Source organism: Haliaeetus albicilla, chromosome 22 (assembly GCF_947461875.1).
Source record: "Haliaeetus albicilla chromosome 22, bHalAlb1.1, whole genome shotgun sequence".
Lineage (NCBI taxonomy): Eukaryota > Metazoa > Chordata > Aves > Accipitriformes > Accipitridae > Haliaeetus > Haliaeetus albicilla.
Window position 1 is genome coordinate 11,495,399 of NC_091504.1, and position 12,185 is coordinate 11,507,583.

The following is a 12,185-nucleotide window of genomic DNA, read 5'->3' on the forward strand; positions in this document are numbered from 1 at the left end:
CATTGACTTTATGGAGCTTACCATGTAAATCAGACTCTTAAATTTAACTGGTTTAAACAAAGTAAAACAAAACAACTCCCATTAGTTCATTTCGGACAGTTTTATGATGATCACTCTCACTTAACCTGACTGGTTCAAGTGAACTGGCAGCCCTGTATACTTCGATGTTTGCAAACAAATAGCTAAGGAGGTATGATCTTTGGTCAGCTTTGCTGCTTAAGACCACTTACAGCATTACATTCTCATTTCGCTTACTAGCTGCCTATGTTCCTTGTCTTATTTCAGTAGAGTCAAGTAATGATCCTCCCATTTGTGATATTGAAATGTGGACCTGTTTCACATATAATGGATGAACTCTGGTTATTGTGGTACTGCCTTAGAAAATTATTCAGCATGAGGGATTATGAAGAGAAATGTCCCCTTTCTTTTCTGAGGCTAAATTGCAGCTCATCAGTGAAAGATTGTGTCCCTGGTTAAAAGAGGTCGTTCAAAGTGTTCCGTTCAAAGAGATGGCATGCCAGCCTGTGCTCAAATAACTGCTGCTGCCCTTCAGTCTTGTGTAACATTGCTCGTTCTGTCCCTGTAGCCTTGTTTTACTACAAATCTGAATACCTAGGGCAAGCTGCATTTTGATGCAGTAACTTCAGTGGTGCTTTTGTGAAGCAGACAAAAGTCTGCTAGGCCGAACAGTGAAAGCACTGTGCCTGTTTACAGTCCTGTGTTCTTGGTTCTCTGTGTCTAATACTTGTCACACACATCACTCGTTCTGCCTAGTGGTTTTTTTTAATATAAAAATCATTTGTTTGTACATGAAAAATAACTGATTAGGTACACGTGAAACTGTCATACGGTTTCTCCAGAACAAATGGCCTTCAAACATGTCATCTCTGCACGTGACTGTGGGTTCACCACTTTCTGCAGCTAACAAAGCTGGTAAATACATTGCTATATTTTGTGGTATGTCTATTAGGAAATCAACTGAAAAAGCAGTTCATTTATTATACTCTGGATGAGGCAGCATCTGTAAATTGGGAATAACTTTGTGTACCTATTATCCTCAGAAGGATTAAATTGCCTGATTTAAACACTTTTAAAAACCACAGCTGTATCCAATCCCAATCTCCTGAGAAATTCACTTAGTTTTTTTGGAGTAAATTGCAATTGAGATGTTGAATTCTACTTACAACAAATCTTAAATGAATTATTTTAGCTATGTTACAAGAATTTCTCAGATTCCTAGAAATTATCTGTCAAACCATACACCTGCAACTGGATTTGATTGTTGTTCAGTTCCCCTCTGCAGACTCCGATCTTTTGGAATGTCCAGTCCTTGACCAATAAGTTTAGAGAAGTTTTTTTGACTCTAAAATTCTGGAAATACTTATGCTTGTGTGTAAGTTACAAGGTAGGAATAGTCTCAGTGGGGTCTAGAAGAAAGGCTTACAAAGCATGATGCAGGGTTGTGTCAAGACCAGACAGAGTCTTGCTTGCATAAGCATGGTTTGTCAACTGGGCTAGTATATCTGGCTTCTCAGAAGTGCTAGTACCTCCGAATAAAATAGTCTTGCCAACACATCTCTGCTGCTTCCACTGCTTGAGCTATGAATAATATTTTTTTCTGTTGTTATAAGGCCCAACAGTTCTTGCTTCGCAGACGTGCAGGCTACATGGTTGTAGTGCGTGTTTCTTTCCTCTCATGCACAACATCAGTTGTGGTAGCTCGGAGAACTGTGTTAGCTAGCTTACAGCAAAACAGATTGATGTTTTTTACCATTTCTGTTAAAGGCCTGTAATTTACCACTTGGTCTTCGTTGCCTTCATTCTTGCAAATTTGAAGACTTAAGATTATTAAGAAATGGTTTCTCAGGACAAAATCTTTTATGTCAATATAGCATAATATATGCCTGCTGCTTTGTCCTCTTTCTCCAACTCCAATTGATTGTTTCTTCAGTGCATTAACCTCTTACTTCTCTTGTCACAATTGCTTGTGAACTGATTTGGGAACAGATCCAGCTTTAAAAATCCCATATCTTCAATCAGTATTGCAGTAAAAAAAAATATTGGCTTTTTCAACCACTTTCTTAGATACTGAAAAATAAGAAAATAGACGTATTAGGTTTACTACAATTCAGCTTTATGAGGTGGCAGTGATTTTCAATAAATTAATATATGAAATAGAATAAAATTTAATTTCAGTAGAAAAATTACAGATAAAATTAGAAAGCTAACATGCTTATATTAGTTACTGTTTTAGAGGTGATGCAGAAGGCAGAGAAAAATACTCCTTTCTATGGAGATGCAGTTGTCAAGGTAGTGTTCCTCTACATATGATGAAAATGGTGACATTTGGGAGAAAATTAAGACATGTCATAGTTTGCAACATTAATTTGTGTTTGTGAAACTATTCTTGTCTTGCATGCACTATAATAATTGCCACTTCCATACTTCTCTGGCTGTGGGTTAAACAAATGTAAATATATTTTGCTAAGAAAGCATTCCAAATCCATCTCAAAGAAGTGAGATATTGTTTCTTGAGGAGAGAAAGCAGATGAGAAGTTGTAGCTAGTCTCTTCCTTGTCAGTAAATCCTGTATGAGGAAAGTCATCAAATAGGATGAAAGTATAAAATCCATTTTGAAACTACCCTGCTACTGTTGAAACCACACAGAATCATAGAATAATGTATGTTGGAAGGGAACTTCAGAGGCCATCTGATCTCAACATCCCTTTTTAAATCAGGGGTAACTACACGACCTCTCCAAGCAGCATGTTTCTATGCTTAACTTCCCTCATATCCATTATTTTATGCTTTATAGACAACCAGAATTTAGCTTTCTGCAACTTTTGACTGTTGCTTCTTGTTCTTTCACTCTGTAGCTCTGAGAAAGGTCTGGTTCTGTCTCTGTAACGATCCATTAAGTTGGAGAAGATGCAATTAAGTTGTCTGTTAGCTCTCTCTTCTGCAGGCTGTGCTAAACCAGGTGCCTCAGCTTCTCCTCCTGTGTCGTGTGCTCCAGCCCTCCAGCTGCCTCAGCAGCCCGCTGCTGAACTCTCCAGTTTGCAAATATATCTCCTGTCCTGGGGACTCTAGACTGGGCACAGTGTTCCAGATGCTGTCTCACAAGTGCTATGCAGGGAGGAATGATCTCTTTCCTCAACTTGCTGACCATCCTTTTGCTAATGGAGCCCACTATGCAGTTAGCCTTTATTGCCTCAAAGGCAGACTGCTGATTTGTACCTTAACTTACTGTCCACCAGGACTTACAGATCCTTTTCTGTAGAGCTGCTCCCTTGCCAGTCAGTCCACAGCCTGTACCAATGCATGGGCTTTTTCTGTCCCAAGAGCAGGACTTTGATCAGGTTCTTGTCAGCCCATTCCTCTAGCTTCTCAAGACACCCTGTAACTGTTCCCCTTATTTGCTGTCATTGTGTGAGCTTGCGTTCTGACACTTCATACAAGTCTCTCATGAAGATTTCAACAGTTTTGGACCTGGCCTTGATGCCCAAGGGATGGCACTCATAGCTTACTGACAGTTAGACTTCTAAATGTTGACTGCTACTTGCTTTAAAGACCAGTATTCCAGGCAGCTTTTTATGCACCTTGTATGTTGACAATCCGATCATCCCCCCCCCACCCCGCCCCCCCGCCCGCCCCGCTTCTGTTTGGGTACGAGGATGCTGCATCATCTTCTTCTGTATGCTCCAGTAAAAGTGTAAAATAAGATTAGGTGTACTTTCCTATATTGACTTGTGGGAAAGGACAAGTTCCTTTTATACCCTTCTTTTGAAAAGTTTTGAGAATCAATTCTCATTGTGAAAATGAATTGTAGATACACCTGTATCTATCATACACCTGTATGCTCCAGATTCTCTTGCTATATGGGTCTTCAGGCAATTTTGGAGACTCATGTTTTCCAAATGTGATGTAAAAAAATCTTTCCATGTATTAAAAAAAGAAAAATATTGGTTGATGGAATAGAAGGTTGAGCTGCAGTTGAAAAGACCTGTATAAAATACCTGAGTCAGAGTTGGAGAAAGTAAGGCACAGGGAGGACACTTAAGTTATTAAAAAAAAAAAAAAAAAAAAAAGAAGAAAGATTTAGATGGTAATGTGGAAGTAAAACAAATCAGTATAACAGAGTCATGTCCATTTGGGCCATTGGAAATAGCAGGAGAAAGAATTGTCAGGTAAGACAAGGAAAGCTAGTGTAATAAATCACAGCGTCATAAAAGTAGTAGAAAGTTTCAGCAGTGACAATTGAAGAGAATGAAGGTGTCAGAGGGAATGGTTTCTTCGTATGTATCTATACATCCATAATACTACGTGGTCTTGAATGCAGGCAGGAATTTGGACTAGGGCTTAGTTTTTGGTAAGTTGTTTGCTGCCTTCTGTTAAATGGCAGTAAGTGTATGTAACCTTCCTGCTTTGCAGGGTGTTGTGATGTTTCATTAGTTAAATTCTCTTTTGCTTGCTTGCTTGCTTCCTTACTTACCTTTTTCCCCTAAGCTCTCTAAAAAAAAAAATTATTTTGCATTATCTTCCTTGTTTTTGCGGATACCCTCCTTTTGGAATGAGATTGTTTTTTAAATGAAATCTGAATTTGATTCTGTACTGAACCTTCCAGAAAACAGAGGTGGCTGGAGAATTTGTTTTGTATGATTGCAGAAGCAAATGATCTGAGTCAAGTGGCCTGGTCAGATAATTAAGCTACAACAGAGAAAGCTTGCAGAGTCAGTCAGTTGTGATTATCGGTCCAGTGTGGTTGGATGTCTGATTCCTTCTGAAAAATTTGAAGTGGCTGCTTTTATTATCATTAATTGGGGAGTGCCAGGAACAAATCTGGAAGAATTACACTGCCACTTTAAACAAAACCAATATATTTCAATTGGAATATAAGTTTAGTGATGAATTGATGGCTCTTTATCTGCTGTTCTGCCCACCCCTTAGAATTTGAACATTTGTAAGAATAATTCCCATGTTACATGTCTGCCCTGTTTCTGAATTCTTGTGTCTGTAGGCAGTCCGTGACAGAGTGGCTATAAACATGTATTCTTTGGGGCTGTCTGTATCTTCTTAGGGTGGTTTTTTTGGTTTGTGGTTTTGTGGTGTTTTTTTTTTTTTTTTCTTTATTATGTCATTTAATTAGAAGTTTAATCACTTTAAAACTACCTCCAAAGCATCTAGGAAAGTTCCTTTAATAGTGAAGCATTAAATTGCTTAAAGTGCCTCACAGAACTAAACCTTGGAAGCATTTCTGAAATATTTTCCCTGCTAAGCAAGAGGGATGTCATGAAATGAAAAAAAAAAAAAAGGAAACTATATTTCATTTGTATGGAAGGATAAAGTACATTTAATCTAAACCAGGCTACTTCAGTATTGATGGTTTACTTGTGGAGTTCAGCAATTTTAAAATAGAAATCTTATTGGTATTAACTCTACCACATGTAGGATGAATTAATCACATAGAAATGCACACATGTTACTGTACATAGTAGCTATCAAAAAGCCAAAGCACTGGAAGTTTTAGTTTTGTAACTTTGAATACAGCCGTCTTAATTTTAAAACAAAACTGTTCAGCTTCCGGCAACTTCCATAGTAGCATTTCTAATGTTTTTCAAACAGCTATTAATGTAGTCAAGCTGTGTTTTTTCTTCTTTTGTGTGTAATCATCTGCTCAGTGGTGCACTCTATAACTAGTAGCAGGAGACAGAGGAGTGGCCTGCTGTGATTGATGGGGCGAGGCCCAGCAAACTGAAAGAGTCCCATCTGGATTAGGTTTTGGGAGCAGTCAGATGTTGAGAGGGAGGTCAGTAAGCCTTGCATTAGCTCCCCCTCCTTCAACACCCCTATCATCCACACTCATGCACACATTACATTGCTCACACACCCTCATCCATAATTGATGCTTGCTTTGGGCAGATGCTGTATGGCCCGGGACTAGAGCAGCTGCTAAGTTTATGGAGAATAAAGGGAGCAGGATGGTACAGCAGGTATTTTCACTTTTATTTTCACTTGAAACTCTTGATTTTCACCAAGCCATGGCATTTCTTATAACCAGCTGCACCACTGCATGCAAGACTTCTAATATATGTTTTGTTGCTTAAGTCTGAAGGAGGGCGAACTACGGCGGCGATTATGTGTCTCTGCTGTGCTTGGTATATCTAACTGAGCCGTTCTTATAACCAGCAGGTTTACAGAGTAATGTTACATTTTTCTTCTTTGTTTCCATGCCCTAAGGATATGATGCAGTTTGGCTCATTTAACTACAGTTTGAGAGGCTTTCTCTAAATGTGAAATATCTCTTGCCAAAGAAACAAAACACACCAAACAGAAAATAGAGTAAAACAAACAATAAACTGTTACTTAGACTTTAAAATGCAGGCAAGCAGAAAGGTTTTCATTGAACACATTTTTATGCTGCAAATGTGTTTTTAAAAAGGAACACTGCATAAGTAATATTTTCTGTGCTCTGTCTTTTGTGTACAAACATAACAAGCTTACTTTATTATGTTTTGACACTTTTCATGCATTTCTTAATAATGAAATCCTTTCAGAGCAGAGGATGCTGAAAAGGCATGTTGAGATCTGAGATACTAGGAGCATTTTAAATTCTAAGCTTTTCTTCAAATGGAGTAATATATATAGAATAGGAGCAACTTCACTTACCTACATCATTGGAATGCTTTCTTTTTTTGTTCTTTAGAGTTCAACATTTAACCAGAAAGCAATAAATTTGACTTTATACACTGCCACGTAAAGCATATTTTTCAGCTGAAATGTGGTTTTCATTAAAACTCAGGCCAGAACATTTAGCAGAGCCTGACTGTCTGCCATCCTTTGTTCTTCTTTCTGTTGCCAACAACTACTTTATTAAAAACCATGCACAAAGTGAGCATTAAGGGGTCGTTTAATCTTAAAGATACTTGGAACTGAATCTGAAGGGACAACTTCTGTTTAGCCTCTCATGCCTAGGTTGTATTAAGCGATGTCTGTGTACTGTCATCTGCAGTTTGGAGATTACTCTAATACCTGAGTTCATAGGCTAATTTAGGATCAATATTTCCTGTTGCTTTTAGGGCCATTTCGTGTTTTCAACTTAATGCATTCGATCTATTATTTCTTTTATTCATTTCAGTTCACTGTATTTTAAAAAGCACAAGGAAGGAACATTTTAGGTGATTATATTTAAAGAATTTTTTGTTCCTTAAAATCTATTCAAATGTATCTGTCTCTTGTGCAGTCTGGGGCTTCCATCAACCACATGTATATACAAATGTGTGTTAGTTGACACTGCATTGTTCTTGATATAAATTCATATTCTAAACAATAAGCTATTGTCTTGATACCTGTGTAAGTAGTAAAGAACATGTTTATACATACATGCTTTTATAGTACATTGTAATACTGCATCTATTGAATTAACTGTGAATCATAAATTCACACTAATTTTAAAGGCTAGGGAAGGCTACAGTAGACACCGATTTTAAGAGATGAACAAGTCAGATTTATTGTAGCTATCATTTTAAACTTATGGCCTACAGTAGAGTGTGCAAGTATAATTTCTTTAGTGTTTCGCCTGCCCTGCCCCCCTCCCCCCCCAATTTAATGAACATGCAATTCCTGGACTGATAATCTTGCATGCCAATTTTCTACTCTAAGTGCAGTGGGGCTTTTTTGTTGGTTTGTTTAATGGCAAGGCTGTAAATCCCTGATTATGTAGAAGCTATATTAAAAAAAAAGGCAAACAAACACCTGACCCTTTATTGTTTACTTATTAAGGGGGTCTTGGTTATAAGTAAGTGATCCACACCTCAGCTTAACAAGTCTAATGAAAGAGGTAGAAAAGTCTCAGCAACATGAAGGTGCTGGAATTGCCAGTGCAGTTTGCCATTTTATGATAGATCTAAAAAGTGAATCGTTTGGAGTTGCTGGTAAAAAGAATATAAAAGTTCAACCCTCTTAATTAAATATTAGCTGTAATTAGCACTAAGTGTGAATGCTCTGAATATTAATTAGGGTCTCATGGAACTGCTCTCAATGTTAATGAGAAACAGTGGGGGTCTCAGCAACATCTGGTTTAGGACTCAAGGTAGTATAAAAACCTTTAGATCAAATGCACCTGGACATTAGCCCTTGGTCCCTTTGTTGCCATTATTGTTCTTTTTTAACAGCTGCTGACTCTAATGCCATGTTTAGCATCTGACATGAAGGAATAGCTTAAGGACCAGCAGTAACCAGCTACTGAGGTTTCAAAGCCAGCATAGTGAAAATGCTTATATAGGCAGAAGTTCGACTGGCTGTTGTGCATACTTACCAGTTATGCATTCTTACCACTTGCTGAAGTCCTTCCTGAAATGGTTGACTAAAAAATTTAAGGTCGCCTGCCTCACATACAAGTTTTAAAAATACATCCTTAACATTTGTTAATAAATGTTTCTGCTGTACTCCAGTCATTGCTGGTTTTTACTTCATCTGGATTTTTTTTTTTTTAATAGTGAAAATATTAGGTAAAAGAAAGGACCTTGCCATTTTAATATAAGAGGGTATAAGTATACATTTACAAGAGTTTTAAAGGTCCACTGAAATTTAAACAGGGCAAGTTTCAGTGCAGCATTAACCTTGGAATGATTGTAGATGTATGCAAATGAAACTTACTGACTTAACCATTTGAAGTTGGTAAATGTCTCTGTTTTCATTTTAAAGATGGTTGATGGTTTTAATTTTTTAGGGCACACTGAATGCCTTTTACAAAGGAAAATTTAATTTTCCCTTCTAAGCCTGTCATGTACCAAGATTTATTCCTGTGCCGTGATTTTGCAAATTCTTAAAAGCTCTTGAGTTTAGGACCACTTCAGGTCAGAGAACTGACGTCTGAATTAGTTGAAGTTATCTGGAAATGTCCTTAAGTAGGAAATGCAAAAGAATGTCTTTTATTCATCCAGCCTATTTTGAAATTAGGAAATCAAGGACTGATGAATACAAATTAGCAAAATCCCTACAATATTCCTGTGCGGGTACTTGTATGTGCTTTGGTGGGAGAATAACAGAGTATTTTAAAAACTAATTAAAGTTTTACTCAAATATTCATTTTACATTACTTTGATATTTAGAGGGTTAATTTTATCTTGTAAATCAGCTCATCTGAGTTTGGGATAGTCCCTGTATTAATGGCCTCTAATGCTGTGTCATCTACAGCATCATGTTTTGGATATCTTTTGTATTGGTTCTGAAAGATTGTTCTGTGCATTTCCTCCCGTAGAATTATTACTATTTGGTATGAGCAGAGCGTTTAGTCAGAAGTCTCTAACTGATAAATTAACATGCTCGACTATCCCTTATTATATCAAACATTAAGATGGATATATCTCTAAAGACATGAGGGCATTTCTTTTTAAGTGTATAGGCTTATTGTATATGGAAATGAAATACTATTGTCTTCAAATTTAAAGCCTTAAAAGTTCTTAAATCTATTTTGACAGCCTACACCATAGAATTTTTCTTTTATGTTAAGGTTTTGAAGTGATGCATTTTTAGATTCAAATGTTTAATATTCTGATTGAGTCTCATTATTTTTTTGCACTTGTGGCATGCGGTTGCTCAATACAGTGTACCTCAAAGTATTTCTGAATATCGCATAGAGTGTTATTTCATATAAATATTTTCAGTATACGGTTATGTTAACAGTATGCACCCAAATCCTGCTCTGCGTGTAGGTTGCATATATTGTGTTCTGCAAACGGTAAGTCGAAATGGATCACAAACCATGGGCTAACCTTATCAGAGCTCTGTATTGGCAGTTGCACTCAGTAGCCTTTGGAATAAACTGCGTTTTGTCCCTCTTCATTGTCTGAGCTGAGGCATTAGTTCAGGTAGATTTCACTGAACTTTCCCAGTTAAAGAATAGTCTACAAATATCTACAAAGAACAGCAGATTTGTTTGTCTAATTATAATAAGATTTAATAGGGTTAGCAAGATGGGTTTAATTGACATAAGAAATTTTCTCCTCAAGGAACAACCATCGTGGCCTTTTCAGGCCAGCAATCTTAGCAGAATACTATCATCACATTCTGCGTTACATGTGCAGGATCACCGCTTATTTTATCTCACACCACATTTCTTCTTCCTTTTTTTTTTTCCTTTGATTTTTACAGGGTAATCAGGAAGCTACAGCACCTCCTGACACAATGGCACAGCCTTATGCCTCAGCCCAGTTTGCTCCACCTCAGAATGGTATCCCTGCAGAATACACAGCCCCACATCCTCATCCAGCTCCAGACTACACAGGCCAAACCACTGTTCCAGAGCACACGTTAAACATGTACCCTCCTGCTCAGACACACTCTGAACAGAGTGCAGCTGACACAAATGCACAAACTGTCTCCGGCACAGCCACAGTAAGTCAAAGTTTCAGCTATTTCTAAAGCAGTATGTTTCAAGTTACCTGTGTATTTATTGATAATGTTTATTCTTACGTTACACTTAACAGTTTTGCACTTCATTTGTGTTAGGATTGCTCACCATTTCAAGTTGAAAGTCTGTCAAAGTTTATCGTTGAACTTGGAGAATTTAATTTCACTGCTTTTGGAGCCTGTTAGTAAGTGTGGGAGCTTTGTAGAATCTGTAGATTCCTTTCCTACAGTATTAGACAGACAAAATGATTAATAACAAGCCCATGAATTATATAATAAAGTTTGATTAAGTCCAATATGGAAAAATATTGCAAAAGAGTATTCGTAAGCATTCATTTGGGGGAAAAAAAAACCCTAACGAACCCAAACCAAACCAGACTCATTTTGTTCTTTTTAATGACCTCTGTATTTTTGACACTTATGACTAGTTTTTCATAGAAGTGTTTATTGAATGATGCTGTGTTAAAATTACTTGTGGCACTGTGTGAATGAGTATTGTGAAGAGCATGTCTGTGATACTGTATTTTCTAGAGAGCTTGTTTGTGCAGCCATTACCAAAGTTGTGCATGGATCTGTGCTCAACAGAGCAGAAATCATAGGCTTTCCTTCTGTTTGATTATATATGAAGCTCTGAAATGTCAGGAATTATGCAAGAGACTCCTTGGCTGGTCCTACCTTGTAATTTAAGTCACAAATTTCACACATTGATAGTTTGGTGCTTCTGTCTTAATTCTAGATTGGGACCATATTTATCCAGTGCCAACAGTTGGCAGATTTCTGAGCTGTCAACCACCTGCATTACCTGTGTAGGATCTAGCCCAGAACAGACAGAACACTGCGATTTGAGCATGCGCTTGAAACATCTCTACCAGCTGTCCTTGCTGCAACCATGCTCCATACCTCATTTTACCTCCCCTTCATTCCCTGGCATATATCCAACCTAAAAAGTTGCATGCATTCTGAGTTCTGAAGATTCACGTTTATTGCCATGTCACTAATTTCTTTATATGGGGATGAACGAGAAAGAAAAGCAATAGCAACAGCAAAAGCACAAAAGAATATTCCTTGCTGTTATCGTGGAGGAATTAATTGTGATTTAATTACACAGTTTTGTGGTTTATGCAGTGAAATGTTTCAGTCCTTTTATTTTTGACTTGGTAACTTTTTATTGCCCTGATTGGCCCTTTGCTCCAGTAGTGTGAGAAAGTTTAAGTGGAAGAGCATCCTATTTACTTATATCTCATAGCATTCTTTGCAGCTCTACAGTGTCCCCTCTTATTCATCTCTTTGCTAAGTTAACTTCCTGGTTCTTTCCAACTTCTAAAATTTTCTTCCATAATAATTTTTGATTGTTATCAAACTCTTCTCATATGCCACTGTCATTGGTTTAGAGCAGGAAGCCTAAGCTGAGTAGATACTCCAGAAAAGATTGGATATTGACTAAAAATATAGTCTTTCCTACTGTCCCTGTCTCATTCTTTTCATATTCTACTCTTTTGCTTGCTCTTTTGACCACTGCTGCACACTGAACAGTCCACAGTGATGCCCAGCTCAGCCTTTTCCTATTTTGAAACTGTTGGTCTGTTTGCTGTTCAATTCTGAAGTAAAAGACTGTCAGTGCTAAAATCAATGGTAAAACACCTGTCGATGCGAGTGGGACAGGAGCTCATCCTTCATCATTTATTGCTTTCAATTTATTGTGCTTCCTCACCCCTTTTTGATTTTTCAGTTTGAAGAAGTGTTAGTCTCTTTATCAGAAAAGTCAGGTATGCATT

General features: G+C 37.4%; 1 protein-coding gene across 42 annotated transcripts in view; it reads left to right on the forward strand.

Moving 5' to 3' along the window:
- RBFOX1 (RNA binding fox-1 homolog 1) overlaps nt 1-12,185 on the forward strand; it is a 1,354,570-nt gene that overhangs the window by 1,198,558 nt on the left and 143,827 nt on the right. For 38 of the 42 annotated variants that reach the window (XM_069809863.1, XM_069809866.1, XM_069809898.1 and 35 more), the window contains one exon: nt 10,153-10,395. In XM_069809863.1, the coding sequence (XP_069665964.1) occupies nt 10,153-10,395 (243 nt within the window). Of the gene's footprint in view, nt 1-5,784; nt 5,991-10,152; nt 10,396-12,185 lie in introns of those variants that run through there. The other 4 variants (XM_069809890.1, XM_069809886.1, XM_069809897.1 and 1 more) reach the window with 1 other exon arrangement.